This window comes from Phascolarctos cinereus, unplaced genomic scaffold (genome assembly GCF_003287225.1).
Source record: "Phascolarctos cinereus isolate Bilbo 61053 unplaced genomic scaffold, phaCin_HiC Scaffold_5;HRSCAF=322, whole genome shotgun sequence".
Classification (NCBI taxonomy): domain Eukaryota; kingdom Metazoa; phylum Chordata; class Mammalia; order Diprotodontia; family Phascolarctidae; genus Phascolarctos; species Phascolarctos cinereus.
Genome location: NW_027555958.1, coordinates 34,722,610 through 34,744,509, shown reverse-complemented (window position 1 = coordinate 34,744,509; position 21,900 = coordinate 34,722,610). Strand labels below are relative to the sequence as shown.

Here is a 21,900-nt window from a genome sequence, read left to right as displayed (position 1 = left end):
CGGGGCCCACAGGGCCCCGCGCGCCGCGCCCGCCCGCCCGCCGCGGCCTCTCTAGGGCCCCCCGGAAGTTCTCGGCGGCGCCGCCTCCGGTCACCTGACGCCGTCCGACCCAAGATGGCGTCCTCCGTGCGCGCCGGGCGGCGGCTGCGACGGGCCCTGAGCCCCGGGGGAGAGCTGGAGGCGGCGCGCCTGCCCCGGGAGCTGCGGGCGCGGCTGGAGGCGGCTCTGAGGAGCAAGAAGGCCGGAGAGGGCGAAGCCCCCCGGCCCGTGGTGCCCTTCCGCCTGCTCCGAGAGCTGCACGAGCACCTCCGGGAGCAGGGTGAGAGCCCCGAGCCGGGCCCAGCCCGCCGTCCCCCCCCCCTCACGCGCGTGGAGGGGAGAGGATCTCATCGCGTGCCCCCGCCCCAAAGCCCGAGCCGGATGCCCAGGGCCTGAGTTCGAATAGTGACCCTGGGCGGGTCACGTGTGTTTCACTTCATGCATTTGAAGACACGGTTCTGATTCTGAGCGAGGGTCCGTATCCTGCTGTGGACCCTTTTCCGCCCCAGATTCTGGTGCCGAGGGAGCCCTGACGTTGCTCAGCTGTCCCAGCCTAAGTCCGGAGCTCCCTCGGCGTATCCGAACGTCGAGGGGGGGAAAAAAAACGATACATTTAAACGACTCGCGGATTATTAGCTATTAGAGTTACTTGTGCCCACTCGTGAAAATAACTCGAGGGACTGTGCTTTAACTTCCGATCTTTCCTAGCCCTCTTCACCCGTTGGTCACTTAATTTAATCAGATGTTAATCAAGATGCTTAGCATCATGCTGGGGGGTGGCTCCGTGGGAGTGGGTCAGCATTTCTCATTGAAAAAATCACGTTCAGAGAGGAGCTGAGTGGCCCCCACCAGGCAGAGAGAATGGAGGGGTCAGACGGCTGTGCCTTCCTTCTGTTGCGAGTCACTCTACAAACCTTCTTTTCTTAGGCTCCCCTCTCTTCCTTCATGAGCTCCTGGAAGGCAGTGAAATATATCTCCCGGAAGTTGTGAGACCCCCTAGGGTAGGTAACAGAGGCGGCTGGGGAGGTGAACCTTAGCCTGGTTAGGTTCTTGTGTGATGCCTTAAGAGCCAGAGAGTACTGAGCCCTTTTTATGAACAGAAAAAGCTGCACCGGGAGAGCCTGAGTCGCCACGAGATAGGAAGCAAAAGAGTTGGATCGAGAAGACAGTGATGAGAGCTAGTGAGACTAGGGGAGACTTTGGGTGGGCGCAGGGGGTTCGGGTCAGAGTTCCCACTTCCCACTTTGCCCTTCTGCCTCAGAATCCAGAGCTGGTGGCCCGCCTGGAGCGGATCAAAGTGCAACTGGCCAATGAGGAGTACAGTCGCATCACCAGGAATGTTTCTTGCCAGGTGAGAGCTGATGGTTCATACCTCAGACTGTGTGCAGAGTCTTGTTTTTTACCGGGGAGAAGATTATAGAGGAAGGAAACAACTGTGGCTTCTGCCTCTGAGGTCTTTTGCTGGAAGTGAAAGTCCCTTTACTCAAAGATTTCCCAATCTGACGGGAGAGAAAAACACAAAAAACACAGGGTTAAACTTTGTTTAAAGACGAGTTCCCGCGTGGCTCTGAAGTGGAAACAAAACCACTTCAGCATTAAGTCTTACCTTCATCAAACTCATGGGTGGATTAAAAAATGCGTCTGTTGAGATGGTGATTCAGACCCGACAAAGGCTGGGTGGAACTGTGGCGATAGAGGGTGAATTGATGCTCTCATAGTTTCATTGTAGAAGGATGGGGCATGGGGAGGTGTATTTCTTTTTGGTCCCTAGAGATCTGTTCTAGCCACCAGAGGGCTCTGTATTTATAGAACAAATAATGGCATACTTTTTTAAAATTAATTTTTTAACAGCTTTTCACACATTATCTTTTTTTGGTTACTTATACCAACTGTGTAAGATAAGCGGAGAATATGGTATCCCATTTTACAGATGAGAAGACTGAAGCTCAGAAAAATTTAAGGTTAAGGTTGAATAACAGACATTTACTGTGTGTTAGGCACTAGGGAAAGTTTTTTTTTAAACAAATGATGCCCACCTTCAAGGATCTTACATTCTAGTAGAAGGTAGTAGAAGGTTTACCAAGTACTTTCTTCACGATTCTTTAACATGGCAATTACAAGTATTAGTACTCCCATTTTGTAGGTGAGGAAGCTAAAGCCTAGAAAGATGGTATGCCTTCATAGCTAGTGTCAAAGCTGGGATTAGCATCCAGATCTCACTCTTTCTCCTTCACCCAACAGGTCTTTTAGCTAGCCAGTGTCCAAGTCAGTATAACCCAAGTTAACTGACACTTTAGAGAAAGTGTCCAGCTTATCCAAACAGAAAAAAAAAATCCTGTTCACTTAAACCTTTGGAGGGCAAACCTGGTTCAGAGTTCCCTGCTGTGTAACACAGGGCTTCCCTGTGCTCTGATGGAGGCTGTGCTGTTGTCTACAAACTGATTCTCTCAGTGTTGATGATAGGAGATCTGTAACCTGCCCCTGAGTGTCAAGTTAGATGGGAAAAGCTGGCCATGAGGAAAAGGGTGAAGGATGTCCTGTCCTGATCTTAACTGACACGTGAAAAGTCCCTGAGATGCCCTGGCCTAGCGTCTGCCTTTTCTTCTTCCCAGGCCTCGAGGCGTGACGGGACTCTAGCTGACTTTGGACGGCAAGGTGAGACACTGCAAATGTGTGGGGCAGGAAGCTGGTCACTGCCACAATCCCTCCCTTCTCCTATAGGAGAAGATGGATCAGACCTTCCGTGCCCAAGCACCCTGAGCACACCCTGAGCTGTCTAAGATCGTTTCTGAGGGAGAGCCAGTTGGGGGGGGAGCGAAGGTTGCATGCTTACATGTGTGCGCGTGCCCACTTCCTGCGGTGCAGGGAAGAGGCGTCCTCAAGGATATGCCACTGAGCTTTCTGTCCCATCTCCCTTTGGCTCGCAGTGAGGTCGGTGAAGGCGGTGGTCATCTCCATCTTCAACTTCATCGTCACTGTGGCAGCAGCTTTTACCTGCACCTACCTAGGAAGCCAGTACGTCTTCTCAGAAATGGCAGCGGTAAGGGGGCACTGGGCAGGAGGAGCCATGCGCCAGACTGAGGGCGTGGGGAACACATCTGAAGGTGGCAGAAGGGTGACAGCTAAGCCCTCAGGTGAACAGTGCGTACGTGTGCACGTATGAAACAAGGGTGAGCAGCGACCCAAGAGAAACTCAGCTTCCTCCTCCATTCTTGTGCGTCCTGCTCAGACACGGGAAGGCACCAGGCTGATCTTTTCTCTGTAGAGCTAGCGAAAGGAAAGAGAAAAGGAGGCTTTCTGGGGCCAAAAGCCAGTGAACATGCCTTTCATTCCACCATTTCTCTCTCCCAGAGGGTGCTGGCTGCAGTGATTGTTGCTTCTGTGGTGGGTCTGGCTGAGCTCTACATCATGGTCCGGGCCATGGAAGGAGAACTTGGAGAGCTTTAACGAGGGCTCTGCCCGTCCCAAATACCAGTGTTTCCAGGAGTCTTGGGGTAGGGAGCTTTGCTCTCTTTTCTTTTCTTCCACCATACCTTGGCCCTCCATGTCAGCAGACACTCCTCTGCACGTGGCCTTGTATTAAGGTACAGGGAAGAGGGCTGGGGCTGCTGCCTCATCCCTGCCCACGTCCCCAAATCAAACACTGTCTTCGCCCTTGATACAGACCCATCCACCTGCATCAGAACATCCCAGGGCTGAGGTTGCTGCCCGCTCCAAGGTGATGCCTGTTTGGGCTGAAAGAGGAACAGCAGAGAATACTGAGGCAGAAAAACCTTTGCATCCAGCCTCTAGCCAGGCCCTCACAAAAGAACTGCCTTTTGTCAATTTTATGCCTTTATGTTGGCCTCAAGATTTCTTCTTGCTCTTTCTCTCTTCCATCTTTGCGTGTTTGTATATATGTTTCCCTCTCTTTTGGTGTCTGAGGCTTCCTGCCTTCAAAACACCATGTCCTTTAATTCTAAGAATGGGGAGAAAGGGGCGGTAAAACCTGTATATTTATTTTTAACCACATTAATCCCTCCTCTGGCTCCTCTTTTGTTCAGGGAAAATGGCTTCTATGAATCTTCTCTAGTCTGAAAAGAACATACAGTCAGTTCTGCTGTGATGCTTGTTTTGAAAAATGTGATTTTATTCCAATGAGATTGATGTGTTTGGGAACAATTTGAGCATGACATAAATTTTGTGTTTGCTTATGCACCATTTCATCTGACAGAAATCCGCGCCTCTTCACGTAACTCAAAAGTCCACTCTTCTAACACCCACTTCCACAAGCCAACTTCAGGTCTTTTTCAAGGTGAAGTGCCCTGCATCTTATGGTGCAGTGGGAGCTGTGGGCTGACCAGGGCTGGTCTGCATCTACCTCTTCCCCACCTTCCTTTGTAGGCAGCCCCGGAGTAGCCATCCACTGACACCACCCTCCCCCCAGGAGCAGCTGGAGTCTGCCAGCCCAGGCTCCACAGAAACCAAGCAGGCAGAGCCTCAGCCTGAGGCTGCAGGCCCTACTGCTATTTATTGTACTATTCATGTATTTCTCAACCATTTAATATGTGTAAAACTGTTACCATCTTTATTAGGTGCCAATCTTTTTTTAATGTGTCACTGATGAAGTTTTTGAGTTTTGTCCTCCTAACCCCATTTTCCTATAAACACTGGTTTTGATTGCAAGATTTTTGTATTGCACTGTGATTTTTAGGCACACATGTCAAAGAAAAAACCTTCAGGTTTTATGTATGCTGTATCTAACGCAGCCTATGTGGTAGCTTAATGGATAAGAAAAGGTATATGTGTACATACACAGACAGACTTCAGCATGTGTGTACAAAGGGTGTTTCTGTATATAGAGGATATGCATAAAGGTCTCAAAGAATTCTTTTTCAGACCCTGTCACCCAAAAAGGCTCCCCTCAAGAAGAAGCACTTAAACTGTTCTGCTGCCCACAGAGTTGAGCTCGAAGAAGGAATTTCTGTCCTTAAATGTTGTTCTCAGTTTGTTTTGTCCTGTGCGATAGGATTTATACAACTATTAAAGTTTAAACATTTAAACAAAAAATGCCAGAAAACTAGATTGCATCCACAGATGTCTGGGTATTTAGCTAATCTGAGCACCCACACTGTCCTGGGGTCCTACAGGATGCCACGGGGTGTTCTGAGGCCCTCCAGCCTTTGTTCCTGGTCTGTGGGACCTTGTCCCTTGGGTATCTAATGATGTCTTTTGTTGCCTGACTTCCATTTCCAAATTTATCCTTCTTGCCTCCCATTCCCAGCAAGGGGTCTCTAAACAACTCTTCCCTGCTTTTGTCCCCGCCATCTGCCACCTCTTGGAGTGGAGGGAGGAGGTTCTTATTTTCACTGGAAAAGAGTGCTTCATCCCAAGAGGGGGAAATCAAGGAGAGAAGGTGGGTCTGTCAGCCTGACCTAGGAAGACCACATCATGAGGACTAGTTCTCCTTCTCCTAGACTCTTGCTAGGTCACTGGTTGGCCCATGTTTCACCATCCCGATCCAAGATCCCTGTAGGAAGGAGATCAGAAGAATGTACTTCCTTTGGCTTAAGCTGAAGGTAGCCACGCAGCTTTTATGTGCCCATGCTGTGGGGTGTACCTGGGGCTCACAGGGAATAGGGAAGGTGATCATGGAAAAAGCCCCTACTTTTTCTCAGTGTCCATCAACCCGAGCCCTGGCCTCTCTGATTAAACATCCTCCTAAGTCCCTTCTGATATTAAGGGCTCTGTGTCCTGTTAAGGGATTTGGCAATGGAGATGAACTCCCAGGAGGCCCCATCTCCACCACCACACTGCCCCCCAGCCACTCAATTGCAAAACAGCTCCAGATTAAGGTAGAGGGGTTTGGTTTTATTTGGGAGATTAGTTGGTATTACAGCTGATGGATGGGCTGAAACACACTGCCCTCCCTTTCCTACATCCCGTTATGTACAGGATCCTCCGGCTGGTGTCAGGTGGGCCTTGGAACCCGGGGTCAGAGCACTTTTAAATCAAATCCAGATAAGCTCAGGGCCCTGGATTTCTCTTTATTACTTTAATAATATTCCCCCTGCAGGAAAAATGATATTTCTCCCTCTGGTCACAGAGGTGCCATGGTCCAGATTAATTTGTCCATTGGGGGGGAAGGGGTGGGAATGTGGGAAGGGGAGGTTAACCCTCTGTGAACTGGGCCACAGCACCAATGGACCAGCTGCAATCTCCACCAGCTGGAAGGCAGAGAGATGGGGAGAGCATTGTAATTGCCCAGCTCTCTGCTTACATTTGGATTTTAATTAAGTAATGTCAGGGAGACAGTGAGAGGGAAGTGGACATCTGCCTTCAGAGAGAGAAAATGTAATTGGATGGGGGTGGGGGGTCACCAGCGAGGGTTACCCTGGCTGGAGAGTGGAGGAACTTGGGAATGGAAGTGTCATTACAAAGGAGCACCTACGCACCCAATCCCTCCCAAAGGGATCTCTCAGCCACGGTTGTCCAGCTGCAGGGTGCAATAGGCGTGAGGTGTAGTATGTGATATGTTGCATGTGATACTGGGGATTCCTTTGTTGTGTAGGTTGTACTAGATGGCTGCTAGATGGGTGATTGTGATGAAGTGAAGTGTTACTGAGGTCTATGCTCCCAGGTCCAGGACAGTGCCCTGAGAAGGCTTGGCCTTGGAGGGATAGGCCTGGGCTGTTTGCAAAAGAATGTTCCATCCTTAAGGGATTAGCCATGGGCCTACTCATACAGGTGCCTTTAGCTGATTCCAGGCCCCTGGACCTTCCCCATATGTATTCTGAGCCCAGCTCTCCTTACTGGGTCTTGGAAATCATCGGAAAAGGAGAAAGGAAACCCAAGTCAGACTTTTCCCCCTCAAGTGACTCTTATCTAAGGAGGTGGCCTGAGTAGGGAATTGGCTACTGATGGGGAGGGTTTCCAGAGTCAAGGAAAAAAGAGTTCATCCTAGGATAAGAAGAGGAAAGATCTCCAGGTTCCAGATTAGGCATCATCCAAGTTGGTGACAATGGCTGCGTTATAGATAAGGTCAGAGAGGCTTCCCAGAGAGGTCTGGGTGGCACCCCGTTCCCATCGGTGGAGTGGCCCTGGAGGCTTGGACGCCCCCCCAGGTGGACCTACCCCTCCAGGGCCCAATACCTTGACCCTAATACCACTGTGCCCTGGGGCCAGGCCAGGAGTGGGACAGAAGGGCAGCCAGCCTGGGTTGGGGTCACTGTCGTGTGGTGAGGAGTGTCCCCAGCTCTCAGGGTCCTGGGGATGCAGAGGGTTATTGCCCGGAGGGAGAGTTCCCCAGGGGTCTTTGGTCCAGGCACTCAACCCTTCTGGCTTCCTGCTCTTGATTCTTCGGGCCCGGCGGTTCTGAAACCAAACCTGGGGATGAGGAAGGAGAATCAATTCCAGCTTCTAACTCCACTTCCAGAAAGAAAGAAAGAAGAAAACCTCACAAAGCAGAGTCTGAGGGTAGGGTGGCCCAGACACAGAGAAAGGGAGTCCTGCTTCCTAGCTCTGAATGAGGCCGGAGGAGGGTAGGAAGAAAGGGCAGGGCAGGCAGTTTCACCTGGATCTTGGCCTCAGGAAGACGGGTGAGCCTTGCCAACCGCTCTCGGGTACTGATGTCTGGGTAAGGCCGAGCTGCAAACACCCTCTCCAGCTCGAGCAGCTGGCCCTTGCTGAATGTGGTGCGTTTCCGACGTCTGGTGCTTGGCACCGGGGCTCGACCTGCAAAGGGAATGGCCTATGGGTGAGGCCTTGACTGCTGTAGACAATCACCTGTAAACCTGCTTCCAGCCAGCGCCCCTCCCTGTCCTCCATGTCCCTTCTTTTCTCTCTTTTCTCTTCCCCCAACTTTCCTCTTAATGTCAAAAGCCTCCCCTAAAGTTCTCCCAATTTCCCCTCCAGCTTTCTCCCCATCCTTCCTCTCCAACCACCCAAACTCTCACCCCATCTTTCAATACCCAATCTCCCTTAACCTTTCCCCTTCGATCCCCTCCCATTCCCAGTACCTCAACCCTCACTTCCAACCTCACCATCTCCCTGCCATCCTCCTGTGCATCTTCAAATCTCTCCCCATCTCTCCCCTTCAAGCCCTGTTTCCCGTCCTCTCTATTCAACCTGTTAATCTCTCCCCATCTTCTCTTCAACCACTAATTCCCCCTTTCTTTCTCGCTGAACTCAACAGCCGCCCCATCCTTTCCCAAATCTCCAAAAGTCCTCACCATCCCTCCTCCCAACTCTACGTTCCGTGATTCTCTCCTTAATTTATCCACAAAAGCTTTTTTATCTCTGCCTTCCCCCCTTCTTCACGGGGCTACCCCCATCTCATCCCCCACACACTCCAGCCTCCATCAAGCTCCCTCTTGTCTCTGATCCCCTTCAGCCCCACCTGCCTCTGAGGCATCCATCGGAGAACAGGAGATCGATTCCCCTCCAGGGGAGTCGAGCATTGAGTGGAGGAGTCGGGCCGTGACTGGGATCTGCCTTGAGCTCCTTTCAGGGTCCTATCTTCCCCTGGCCCAGCAAAGCTCCCAGAGTTTCCTCCTCCTCTACTCTCCCTTAGCCCTGGACAACTGAGCAACCTCCTCCCCTCACCCTGCCTTTTATCCTACTCAGTCTAACCCTGCCCCGCCTCTGGAATGAGAAAGGTGGCAATGCCTGGGATCCTCTATAGATCCAGCCCCTTTCTGGGAGGGAGGCAGAGATCTCCAATGGGTGGGAGACCTCAGGGTTCTGAATCCAAAAGGCGGGAGAGTGGAAGAGAGGAAGGGGACTGGGGTGGGGGGAGAGGGATAGAGGTGATGAAGGAGCTTAGAGGGAAGGGGGACTCCTCCCTCTTCCACCTTGCACCCCAACCTTCTACATGATTTCTGCCCAATTGCTTCACCATCCCCTCTCTCTTCAATAATAATAGCTAGCATTGATGTAGCATGCTAAGGTTTGCAAGCACTTTACAGATATTATCTGATTGAATCCTTGCAACAACCCTGGAGGGAGGTGCTGTTTTTATCCTCATTCTGGGGTCCCCAGGGTCACCCAGCTAAGGAAGTAACAGAAGCTGGTGCTAACTCGTCTTTCTGACTCCCAGCCCAAAAGTCAATATATCTCCCCTGTGCACTACCTAATAGCTAACACTCATAATAGCACTTTGAAGTTTGCAAAGCAGTGTGTGTGTGTGTGTGTGTGTGTGTGTGTGTGTGTGTGTGTGTGTGTGTGTGTGTGATCTGATCTTCACAATAACCTGGCGAGGTAAGTGCTATTATGGTCCCTCTTTTAGATATAAATGTTTATTGATTGACTCACTGATATAGGAACTCAATGCCCCCATCAAGCTACAAGCTGGCTTCAATTGCCGCCACTCTACTGAAACTGCCCTTTCTCGGCTCCCCAGGGACCATTCCATCTTGGTCTCATCTTCCTTGATCTCGAAGCGTTCTACACTGTCGCCCACCCACTCCTCCCTTGGTTTCCGTGAGGCTGCTCTCTTCTGGCCCTCTTCCTATTTCTCTGGTGGCTCCTCCTTCCTTCTTCTATGTCTCCTTTTCCTACTGACCCCTTCATCTAGGAGTTCCCCTGGGTTGGTTCTGTTCTTTCCTCTCTTCCCTTCTCGTACCACCCACTCATCCTCTTTGGTCTCATGAGGTCCCATAACTTTGATCATCATCCCTGCATGACAGTTAGTGATCATCCCTGCTCCTCCCAGTGCTCCCAAATCTACATCGACCCAGCCAATATTTATGGAGGCCCTACCCTCTCTAGAGAGCTTCAGTCCCTCCTCGGTGCCCTCTTCATCCCAAATTCAGCGTGTCCAAAGTAGAGCTCGAGGTTTTCACCTCAGAAAACCTGCTCGATTCCGAACTTCCCTATTTCCGTCCATGACAACACCATCCTTCCTGCCACCCAGCTCAAAACCTGGTCATACTCTCTGACTCCTTCCTCTTCTTTCCTTCCCATATCTATTTGAAGAGTGGTAAAGTGACTTGCTCATGACCACACAAAGAATACAAGCCAGAGTGGAGGTCTGAACCCATTAAACTCTGATTGATTTAACATCCAGCACTCTTTTCATTGTGTTTTTCTATTTTCCGCTTTGTCCTTGGTCGATAGTACAGAGTAAGAGCTTGGTAAGTGTTTGCTGACTTTACTACAGCATCAGTCACTCATTGGTCTCCTCAGGGATATGGATTTATGGCTGGAAAGGACCTTAGAAGTCAACTAATCCAACCAACTCGTTTTTTTTTAAATAAACATTGATTTCTTTATTTGGCTAGGCAATGGGCTTAAGTGACTTGCCCAGGGTCACACAGCTAGTAAGTGTTATGTGTCTGAGGCTGAATTTGAACTCAGGTCCTCCTAAGTCCAGGGCTGGTGCTCTATCCACTGCACTACCTAGCTGCCCCCAACCAACTCATTTTACAGAGGAGGAAGTTGAGGCCCAGAGGGGGGAAGACCTAGGCCACAAAGTCGCCTGGGGGTATTGAGAGGTTGAGGAACTTGTCCAGGATAACATAGCCAGGTTGGGTCATCTAGAACCCAGGTCTTCCTAGCTTCCAGGTGTGGTCTTTATCCCCTATGCCATACTCCATGTCCTTTCCTTATGGCATTATTGTTGCTTAAGGGGGCAGCTGGAGATGCTCAGCATCATTTTAAGTGGTGGGGAGCAGGTGAATTTGGGGTTCCTGCCCCTGCCCGTTTCCCAAGCCTGAGATAGATGCCTCAGCCTAGGCATAGAAAGGATAGAATCTGACCAAGATGAAGGGAATAGACTAGACCAGCTCATAGAAAGTTATCTCCTTAGAGAATGGAAATACCAAGAGATTAAAGTTATTAGGGGGCTGAGGAGAAGGGGACCAGGGATCAGAGGATGACCTCAGGTAGGGGATCCCACATTCCCCAAGCTCTGCCAGGCACAGACCTCTATACTCCTCTCTCCCTCTGTTCATACAACCACACTGACAAGGATTCCAGATAGATGAGGAACATTGCCAGGGCCAGTGTGTCTACTCACTCTCATAACTACCACATACCGCGATCATTGACCCTAGTACCCCTCATGGGTATCCCCAGATGCCTTTACTGAGATAGATCCCCCACCTTCATGTAATTCATAGAATCCCAGTTCTGGAAGTAACTTCAAAGTCCATCTTGTCCAACCTATGGCCCAAAACCAAAAAATCCCTCTATAGTATTCTCAATAAGTGGTCTTCCAACCTCTATGTGAAGACCTCAGATAAGATGAGTGGATCCCACTGCCTGCTGACACCACCCATCCCGCTCTGGTACAGCTCTCTTTGTCAGGACTTGATATACCTCTGCCACTTAGACCCCTTCATTCTCTCTGGGCTCAAAAGTGAACAGATCAGGATTCCTCTCATACATGGCATAGTCATCATCATCATAGATAACATTTATATAGCACCTCCTATGTGCCAGGCACTGTGCTAAGAGCTTGACAATTGTTTGATCCTCCCAGCATTATTATTATCCCCATTTTACAGGTGAGGAAGCTGAGTCAGACTGAAGTGAAGTGAAGCCCAGGGTCACACAGCTAAATGTCTGAGGCTGGGTTTGGACTTAAGTCTTCCTGACTCCTACCCCACCTCTCTCGCTACTGCATTACCTAACTAACCCATCGCAGTATTTTGAATGCTTTAAAACAGGTACCATGTCTCCCTAAGTCTCTTCTAGAGGAAACAAACATCCCCAGTTCCTTCCAGGCATGGTCTCAAAGCCCCTCACCATTCCCAGTATAGGCACTCCATTGAATGTTCTCTAACTTGGCAGATTCTTCATAAAACGTCCCAGCCAGGTCTGAAGACAGTGTTCCTAATACCTTTCCTCCCATCCTTCTCACCCCTTCTCCTCTACCACCAGAACAGAGGATACCTCAGAATATAGATAGTAACCCCAAGAAGAAAAAAGAAAATGGGTCTCCCTACCTGCTTTGTTGATGGGGGGGTTATGGATATGGAATGTTGCACATACTGTCAGACTCAGTTGAAGTTTTGGTCAGTTTGAACTAGAGTTCCCCCCTCCCCTCCTTCTCTTTCTTTTGCATTCTTTGTTACAAAGGAAAACTCTTTGGGGAGTGTCAGTGGGATGGCTATATGGAGGGGTGATTGTAAAAATAAGATAGGAAGGGCATGATGGTACACATCTGTAATCCCTGTTACATTGAAGGTTGAAGCTAACAGATTGCTTGAATTTCTGAATTCTGAGCTACATTGGGCTTAGCTGATCTTGGGGCCCCCTGTTCGTTCAGTATTGGGATACTGAAGACACCAGGATGAAGGTTTTGTCTAAGGAGGAGTGAACTGACCCAGGACAGAAACAGAGCAGATCAAAGCTCCCGTGCTGATCAGACTGGGACTGGCCCATGAGTAGTAGTCCCTGCACTTCCTGTCTGAGCACATATATTAACAACATAAAAAACCTCAAAAACTAAGATCGTGGCAACTGGTCCCATCACTTCCTGGCAAATAGAAGGAAAAGAAATGGAAGCAGTATCAGATTTTATATTCTTGGGCTCAAAGATCACTGCAGCCCTGAAATTAAAAGATGCTTGCTTCTTGGAAGGAAGGCTATGGCAAATCCGGGCAGCTACTAAAAAGCAGAGACACCGTCTTGCCGACCAAGGTCTGTATAGTCAGAGCTATGGTTTTTCCAATAGCAGTGTATGGTGGTGAGTTGGACGTTAAGGAAAGCTGAGCATGCAGAATCATCTCATTTGAATAGTGGTGTTGGAAAAAACTTTTGAGAATCCCTTGGACAAAAAGGAGATCAAATCAGTCAATACTTAGAGAAATTCATTCAGACTACGCACTGCAATGGCAATTATTGAAGCTGAAGCTTAAATACTTTGGCCACATAATGAGAAAAAGCCCTGATGTTGGGAAATATTGAAAGTGAAAGGAGAAAGGGATGGCAGAGGAAGAGATTGATGGGTAGTGTCACGGAAGCAACAAACATGAGCTTGGACAGACTTTGGGAGATAGTGGACAATAGAAGGGCCTGGTATGCTATGGTCCATGAGATCATGAAGAGTCAGACATGGCTGAATAACTGAATAATAACACACACACGTGCACATAGATATACGTGTGTGTGTGTGTGTGTGTGTGTGTGTGTGTGACCCCTGTCCCAAAGCCCACTGACATGTGACTCTTCTTATTTGTGGAGACCAATGCCCTGTCCTGCAGAAGGGGTAAGGCCAAGTTGCTGAGAGAGCTTCAGTCCTCAGCCAATCAATCCCCTTTGAGTCCCTTTTGGGGCTTTCCTGGGTAAGTCTCTTTTGGGGGGCTCATCAAATTTAAATCTTCTTTGGGACTCTTCAAGTGTCCAATTGCTCTGGGGGCTTCTGGCTTCCAGCTTCGAGGGAAAAGACGGAAGAGGCCAACCCCACTTCAGGTGACTGAAGGACTGAAAAACATGAGGGGAGCTGGCCGTCTCCATCATGTCGCTGTTCCCAGCTTGCTACTCTAGAGACATCAGGGAGTTTCCCCTGGGGTGAGAACCAGGACCCTCTCTGGACTGAGCTGAGTTATCTTATTTCCAATGAGTGAGCTCCTTCACTCTGTATTGTCTGGTACATACTCTCCTATGTATACCTTCTCTGATTTCTGTTTTGCTATGATTTGGATAAATGGGTTTATTTGCTATGTCTATTCATTGAGAAACTGCTATTTGGTGGGAAAGGGGTCAAGCCTTGCTTATAGAATTTGAGATCCCTCTATCCCCTAGAAATGACAAAGTGATCAGATGTTAGCTCAAACCCTATCATATCCCCTAGACTAATAATATTTAAGGGCACAGACAGATATACTTCTGGCTCAGTACCCTCTCTCTCTGAGGAGAGCAGAGAGCAATGCCTGGCCCCAACTTCTGGGCAGGAATGAAAGTCTCCCTTGGAGAAGGATGGGGGGAGAAGAGACTAGAGATGTCTATGCTGCCCCTTTGGAGCCACATGACAGGCCTAACCACATATGGGTCCCCATCTACACATGCGATCCTCCCTCTCTTTCATATATACACATACAGTGGGGTATAATAACAACAGCATTTCTTTAAGTGTTTTACATATGTTATCACATTTGATGATCTCAAAAGACCTAGTAAAGTAAACACTATTATTATCACCATTTTACAGATAAGAAAACTGAGACTGAAAGTGACTTGCCCAAGGTCACACACATAAATTGATGTCTGAGACAGGATTTGAACATGTGTCTGCCTGACTCCAAGTCCAATATCCTATCCCCTAAGCAACTGTATGATTCAGGGACTAGAGCACTGGCCTCAGAGCCAAGAAGTTCTGAGTTCAAATCTTGCTTCAGACAGACACTTATTAGTTGTGTAACTCTAGGCAAATCACTTAATCTCTTAGTGCCTCAAGTTCCTCATCTGCAAAATGGGCAGAGGGAGCTAGACTCAGTGGCCCCCAAGGTTCCCTTTCAGCTCTGAATCGATGATCAATAACAATTTTTAAAAGTACTACATGGATCAAAAGGACTTTATTAAAAGCACCCACAATGTTGGGGACAATTTCTCTTTTGGTCTTCGTATGCTTCACACAGTTCCCTGGACATAGCGTACCCTTAATCAGTCCTTGTTGGATTGGATCAGGTCTGAGAGGCCCCCAGAGGTGCTCGGGCTATGGCAGTTCAGCTCATTTCTCAAAAGTGCTCAGAGCTGGACAGCCGAGCCAGTACGGAGCAATGGGGCGTGGGTACCGAGGAACCACGGCGTCCACCCTCTTGGTTCGTAGGTTAACTCGGTAATACTTGTCTGAAAGAGAGAACGGGGTGTTTGTGTAGTGAGGTTTTTCACTCCTGTCTGCAGCCCAGACCCCTTCCGGGCCCCAGCTTGCCTCCAGAGCCCTCCCCCACCCCTTCTTCAAGGAGTGGTGGTTCTCTGTTCTTCCCTGGGGTGGGGTGGAGGATTTGGAGGGAGAGAGGCAGGCCAGAGCTCCCGCACCCTTGGCCCCATGGTCAGGCCTCCTTTGGAACTAGATGGTTACTGGGAGTAGGATGCAGACTGGGCTCTGGGATTGGGGGAGGGAGAGAAAGGGAGGAAAGGAGGGAGGGGGAAGGAAAAGAAGGGGAAGGGAAAGGAAGAAGGGGAGGGGGGAGGAGATGAAGGGAAGTGGGGGAAGAAAGAGAAGGGAAGGGGGAGGGGGAAGGGGAGGGAGGGATAGAGAGGAAGGGAGGGAGGGGGAAGGAAGAGAAAGGGAAGGGAAAGGGAGAAGGGGAGGGAGAGAAAGAGAGGAAGGGAGAGGGGGAAGGAAGGGAAGGGGAAGGGGAAGGAAGAAGGGGAGGGGGAGGAGATGAAGGGAGGGAGGGGGAAGAAAGAGAAGGGGAAGGGGGAGGGGGAAGGTAGAGAAGGGGACGGGAGAAGGGGAGGGGGGAAAAGAGGAAAGGAAGGAGAGAAAGGAAGAGAAGGGGAAGGGGAAGGGAGAAGGGGAGGGAGAGATGGGGAAGGAAGAAGGGGAGGGGGAAGAGAGAAAGCCTAGAAAGGGGGAGGGGAGAGGGGAGCGCACCTCCCACGAAGAAATAGATGCTCTGGATGGGCTCACACTGGGATGGTTGGAACCATTCCAGGGTGAGGCCCAGATCGTAGTCTGCCCCATATTCTTCTGAAGACAGCCAGCTCCAGATGTCACGGGAGCGGCGGGAGTGGCGACTCCGTAGGGACCCGTAGCGTTTGCCCTTACGAAAGCTCTTGGCCTTAGCCTTGGCCTTGGCCTTGGCCTTGGCCTTGGCCTTGCGCTTCTGAACCAAATCAGAGTGGGTAGAAGACTTGGAGGAGAAGTAAATGCGGCCTGCCATGGCAGCATCCACCCTACTGGGCATCCCGTGCCAGTGCTCACTGATGAGCCAAGGGCCACTTGTTCCTTCTGGAGAGCCAAACAAAGAATGGGTCATTATGAAACGTAGCCCACGGGACTCTCTACACAGACCCCCAGTTCCAGCCCTGACACCATTGTAGCCACTTCTCTGATGCCCAAGGAGAAACACGCTCAGAACCATCTGGTCCAACCCCCTCATTTTACAAAGAGAGTGACCGAGGTCCAGAAAAGGGGAGTGACTTCCCCAAGTTCCTACAGCTGGTCACTGGATCATAGGATCACAGATCTACAGCTGGAAAGAACCTTTGATTTGCAGATGAGGAAACTGAGGCCCAGAGGGTCAAATGTCTTTCCCAAAGTCATACAGGTAGTAAGTGGCAGAGCTGAAATTTGAGCCTAGTTGTTCTGGCTCAAAATCCAATATTCTTTTCCAGCATACCATGAGTTGGTATTGACCCCAGCCCTCCTGACTTCCACTGTACCACACCAGACACTCTACTGTTTTTTTGCCCCATCCTCCAGAAGACCATCTCTGGGGAAACCCTTCCCTTGTCCCCCAACCTTGGGGTTTGGAGGAAGGGATTCTCCCTATGCCAATCCTTTGAGCTGCCCCCTGTACTATTTCTCTGCCCAGCACCGGACCCCCCTCCCCAGACTGTGCCTCCTGGACCATGCCAGACAAAGTCCAAAGTGTGGGGTCTAAGCTGAGCCAAGTTGGGCTTGGGTCAATAGAAGCAAAGTCTAGGGCTAAGCAAATAGAAATTGTAAGGTCATAAACTCTGTGGGCTTCCTCTGGGGCCTTCTTTCCTCCCAAGTCCTCCTATATCCTATTACCATCCCAGCCACAACCCACACTGAATGGGAACGGGGAGAAGAAGGGAGGGGTTAACCGTGCCCAGGGCTGAGGACTTAGGTGAAGGAGGGGGAGGGAACACCAGAGGTCCTGCTGTTCCCCCATTGGAATGTAAGCTCCTTGAGGTCAGGCATTGTCTTTTGTTTCTTTATGAATTCCTCAGAGCTTAGTGACTGTCCTGGAAGCAGAGAGGGCACAGAATACCTGATTCACTATCCCAGAAGAGGATTTCAAAGATGTCCCGCCACCTATCTCGCTGCAGGACAGCAAAGTGTTGGAACACTGTGGACACTGTGCTCCCCTCACACTCCTCCTGGCTGGGCTGCTGTTGGAACTCATATTCCCAGAACTGATTTCCTAAGAGATGGGGAAGGGCAAGCATAAAATGGAAGTGACTATCTGACCTTTACCCTTAACCAAGTCACTCCCCCTCTCTAAGCAGTGGGTCCCTCATCTATATATAGTTAGAGCATTGGCCTAGATGATCACTAAGCTCTCCCAATTCTATGTCTATAATCCTATAAAGAGCAGGATTAAATGTTAGAAATAGACAACTATCAATAGTCTTATTCATTTGACTAGGTGGCACAGTGAACAGAGTGCTGGGCCCAGAGTCAAGAAGACCTGAGCTCAAATCCAGCCTCAGACACTTTCTTGTGACCCTAGGCAAGTCACTTCACCGATGGTCTGCCTTAATTTCCTCACCTGTAAAATGGGGATCCTAATAGCACCTGCCTCTCAGCTAGGGAGTCATTGTGAGAATCAAATAACACTATTTGGAAACAGCCTAGCACAGTGCCTGGCACATTTATTCAGTCATTCAGTCATTTCCCACTCTTCATGACCTCATTGACCATAGCACACTAAAGCTGTCTACCAGGTTTTCTTGGCAAGGATATTGAAGTGATTTGCCATTTCCTTCTCCAGTGGATTAAGGCAAACAGAGGTTAAGTGACCTACCCAGGGTCCCACAGCTAGTGAGGCTGGATTTGGACTCAGGTCTTCCAGACTCCAGGTCTAATGCTCTACTACCGAGCCACCTAACTGCCTGGCACACAGCAGGGGCTTAATTAATTCATGTTCCCTTCCCTCAACCTGAAAAGTGATCAAGGTTGGGGCACATGGACTTAGGTGAATTCAGGTCTTCCTGACTCCAGAACCACCCTAGAGATGGAGTGCAAAGGACACTGGTCTGGGACTCCAGACAGATTCTAGACCCATTTTTCTAAGTCACTTCAGCTAGCCCAGCCTGATTTCTCCTCTATGGAAAATGAGGGGATTGGACCAGATGATCTTTAGGGTCCCTGATAACAATTGTTGAGATTTCTCTAGGGTTTACAAAATAGTTTACATGTAGTCTCCCATTTGATCCAACTGAGGCTTATAAAGGCTAAACTGGCATAGGGTCACACAGCTAGTAAGTCTCATTAATGATATTCAAACCCAGGCCTTTCTTCATTCTGGCATGGTTCCCTTGCCAAACTGCCTCTCTGCTGTTCCTATTGCTTTTGATGAAGGCCACCGGGGTATTTGACAAAACAGGAAAAATCAGTGCTAATTTTCAACACTGTCCTAGCATGGTGATGCAAGCACAGGCTTTGGCACAAACAACTACAAAGGATCTCTGGCATAAGTGGCCAGATATCCATTGTATAGGGGAACAGGCCTAGAAAATGGGACAAGTATATTCCTAAGGTCACTCTGGATAACTATGCTAGGGGGATGGGGGAGCTGATTACATGGCCGGGATCTTCCCTCTCCTTTTCCCTCCTCCCTCACTAAACCCTCAAACCTTTGAAGAAGTAGGCACGTTCTTGGCCACTGTAGCTGTGGGCAGGGAGGGCCACAGCAGCATCAAGATTGTCTGGAATGTTCCTGAAGCCATCTGAGATGTTTTTTGGGAAACCCGGGTCCAGGATGCCATCCTCAAAGCGCCAATACAAGCTGCCCTGTGGGAAAGAAGGCTGGGATCATAGATCTCTGAGGTCATCCGGTGCAATCCCTTCATTTTACAGAGGCCCAGAGATGTGAAGTGACTTACCCAAAATCACACAGGTAGAGAGTAGCAGTCAGAATTCAAACCCAAATTCTCCCACTTCGGATCTGATGCTCTTTCTTCTGTATCACACTGCCTCCCTAAGGAAGATGCCTCTCCCCGCCTCCCCCCACCAAAGGCTGCCTCTCTCCTGCCCTTAGAACTCCTCCCCGCCTCCCCCCCACCAAAGGCTGCCTCTCTCCTGCCCTTAGAACTCCAGCAGTGCCCTCAGCCTCAGAGTTGGTGTCAAAGGACCCAGTGTTCCAAGCTAACCCATCTCCCTTTACAAATCATGCCCTATCCCTTGTGCTTGGCATTTCTCAAAAGGAATATTTAACCCTTCTCCCCTCCTGAGATATTCCTTCCCCTGGGGCCTTCTCTCACCAGACCACCCTATTTTCACTCCCACCTTGAAGAGGTAGGTTTTCCCCTGGCAGTTGATCCGGGTAAAGGCAGCATCAATGGGCCCCTCAATGCCCCAGACATCCCGTATCCTCTTGGGGTACCCAGTAAGTACACTTTTTTCATCCAGCTCATAGAAATACTTCCCTGGAATTTCCAAGGTGAAGAAAATGAGAGCAGCAGACCTTGAGTAGATGGTTTTCCCAAACCTAATACCTCCTTCACCTCCTTTTACCCCACCCCCATCCCCTCAGCTCCTCTGGCCAAGTGCCCCCTTGGCTTTCTGGCCCCCCGCCCTGGTCACCTCGGAAAGCAAAAAGGGAGCCATTTTTGAGGTCAGTGAAGGCATCAAAAGGTTTCCCACTGCACACTTCTTCCTTTTGCTCCCCTTCTCCTTCTTCAGGTTCTATAAAAGGAATTTCAGTGGTGGTTTCCGGATCTTGGTACACATTGAAGTCAGCATCCTGGGTGGTTTCCTGTCCAGTGTTGGTGAAGGAATCTGTTGTGGTGAACTGGGCACTACTTGCAGTGGTGATGCTGTCAGGTGACTGGATGTTGACTGGCTCCACAGTGCCCCTGATGTCATACTCAATGTATGAGTAGTCATCCTCAGGCATGGTAAACACATCTCCACGATTCACTAAGGAAAGAAAGAGTCTTGAGCCTCCAACACCGTCATTGGAGAAAAGTAAGTTGTATAAGAGACACATACCTGGGGAGGGCAGGAAGTGAGATCGATGCTGCCCTACCCCCCAAGCATTGGTCCTAGCTGGGACCCCTTAGAATGTAAGCTCCTTAAGGGTAGGGACTGGTTTTGCCTATCCCTAATGATTTGCCTGCTGCCTAGCATATAGTGGGTGCTTAACAAATGCTTATTGATTGGTTTATTGACTACTACTGTATTGACTACCATTACTAACAATAATGATAATAATAACAATTGACATATTTATACCATTGTTGGATTTACAAAGCACTTAGCATATTATCACAGATCTCCTAGCAGCCCTGTGGGGTATTACAGGCGTGATTATCCTCATTTTACAGATGAAGACCCTGAGACTTGGAGAGGCCAAATGACTTACCCATGATCAGACATCTAGTGACTTGCCAGGATAGCTTGAGATGATCCCCTTCCCACCCTAAACAGGGAGCCCAGACCCCTTCCTAAATCAATCTCCCAGCAGCCCTGCAAATATGTGGTGCCCAAGTAGAATGGGCAAGAAGGCAGGCGCCATACCTTGGGGTTTGCAGACTTCCACATAATCGGCACAACAGCTTTGATAGTAGGAACAGAGTTCATCACACTGACACTTCTTTTTGGAATTGAATCCTTCTGTGCAGCGACCTTGGCATGACTCTGGATTGGTTGGGAAGGGGGACCAGGGGAGAAGAGGGGATCAAACTTGTCTCAGCTGGTCCTACTGCTAGGCAGGCATCCCCAAGCCCCCAAGACCCTCCCTGTTTATGTCTGCCCATGAGCAGAGAAGTGAATGGACATAAGAGTTGGTGCCAGTTACCTTGATCAGCTGAAGCAGCACAGACAAGGAGGACCACTAGGAGGGAGATGGGGGACATGTCCCTCTGTGTTGGGTCTCAGACTGGTGCTGAACTACTGTGAGCTCTGAGTGAGGAACTGAGAAAAGAAATGGGGAGGGAAGGAAGGAGGAGGTACCCTCATTTTGTTTGCCCAACCTCTCCCCTCCCTGCCTACCCAATGACCAGAAGGTCAAATGCATCTGCCAGAGATGTCCTAGCTAAGAAGGAATACTACCACTCTCTCTCTTTAGAAATTCTGCAAGCAGTGGGTATGGGGGAATTTGGAGGAAAATGGAATTCTGTGTAATACTTGTTTTAAGGGCATTGTAAAGCTCAAACCTCCATGTTAGTCTAGTATGGAAAATAGATCACCTTCATTACATTTTATCACAAAATCGTCATGTTTCAAATATTCAGGAATTGTAGACTCAGAATCAGATGGGAATTTTGATCAGCAATGTTGCATAGTAAATAGAGCACTGGATTAGGAGTCAGGAAGACCCAGGCTCAAATTCTGCTTCAAACATTGTGTGAAACTGGGCAAGCCACTGAACTTTTCTAGGCCAGTTTACTCAGCTGTAAAATGGGTTCAAAACTAAGTACCTACCCCAGAGGATTATGGTGAGGCTCAAATGTCCTTGTGTATATAAAATGCTTTGCAAACTTTAAAGAACTGTAGAAATGTGAGCTATAATCATTATTATCTTTTCCTATCCCATAGAGAAGTCTACTGTAACGCATATAGACTATGCTTGCATACTTCCCAATAAGGAGAGCTTACCACCTTCCATTGCTGAACAGCTCTGATTGTTAATTCCTTTCAAATATTAAAAAGCAATGTAATTCCATCTTGCAATGGGTGCTACAAAGTTTTACTCACTGGAAAGACACAACATTAGTCTAATCTCCACCTCTTCAGATATTTCAAGGCAACTCTCATGCCCTTCCCAAACCTTCTCTTCTCCGCTAACATCCCCTATTTCTTCAACTACTCCTCTTTTTCTCAAAAGATACAGTTTTAAATCTCCTTCACCTATTCTGGTTGGAATAGGTGGTTAAAAAAAGGAAAAGCTCATAGAGGGGAGGGAAACTGAAAAAATCAGGGGCACGTTGGAATTTCGACCCTGACCTTTCACCCCTCTCCTGCTGGTTACTGGTTAACAGACCTCTGGGCTCTGAGTGAGGGAGTAGGAAAGAGCA

At 49.2% G+C, this 21,900-nt stretch overlaps 3 protein-coding genes across 5 annotated transcripts; 1 reads left to right on the top strand and 2 right to left on the bottom strand.

Annotated features, from left to right (window-relative positions):
* Positions 1–80: 80 nt before the first annotated feature.
* VMA12 (vacuolar ATPase assembly factor VMA12) lies at positions 81–5,088 on the top strand. Of its 3 annotated transcripts, XM_020963252.2 has the most exons (7): positions 81–319; positions 967–1,040; positions 1,301–1,390; positions 2,652–2,694; positions 2,967–3,079; positions 3,391–3,533; positions 3,704–5,088. In XM_020963252.2, exons 1-6 carry the CDS (start codon positions 115–117, stop codon positions 3,484–3,486), a joined length of 621 nt encoding a protein of 206 aa, XP_020818911.1. In that variant the 5' UTR covers positions 81–114; the 3' UTR covers positions 3,487–3,533; positions 3,704–5,088. The 3 variants fall into 3 exon arrangements, with proteins under 3 accessions (XP_020818911.1, XP_020818912.1, XP_078010929.1); XM_020963253.2 differs by having other exon boundaries at positions 2,967–3,054; positions 3,391–5,088; XM_078154803.1 differs by having other exon boundaries at positions 3,391–5,088.
* A 1,886-nt stretch (positions 5,089–6,974) lies between these two features.
* Positions 6,975–9,691, bottom strand: SEBOX (SEBOX homeobox). Its single transcript, XM_020963217.2, has 4 exons — positions 9,581–9,691; positions 8,417–8,507; positions 7,592–7,752; positions 6,975–7,404 (listed from the first exon to the last, which is right to left on the bottom strand). Exons 1-4 carry the CDS (start codon positions 9,689–9,691, stop codon positions 7,015–7,017), a joined length of 753 nt encoding a protein of 250 aa, XP_020818876.1. The 3' UTR covers positions 6,975–7,014.
* A 4,827-nt stretch (positions 9,692–14,518) lies between these two features.
* Positions 14,519–20,819, bottom strand: VTN (vitronectin). The gene is made up of 8 exons (XM_020963375.2): positions 20,682–20,819; positions 20,402–20,521; positions 19,466–19,801; positions 19,169–19,308; positions 18,517–18,673; positions 16,929–17,081; positions 15,563–15,919; positions 14,519–14,811 (listed from the first exon to the last, which is right to left on the bottom strand). The coding sequence occupies exons 1-8, from the start codon at positions 20,737–20,739 to the stop codon at positions 14,693–14,695; spliced, it is 1,440 nt and encodes a 479-aa protein (XP_020819034.1). The 5' UTR covers positions 20,740–20,819; the 3' UTR covers positions 14,519–14,692.
* Positions 20,820–21,900: the final 1,081 nt, after the last annotated feature.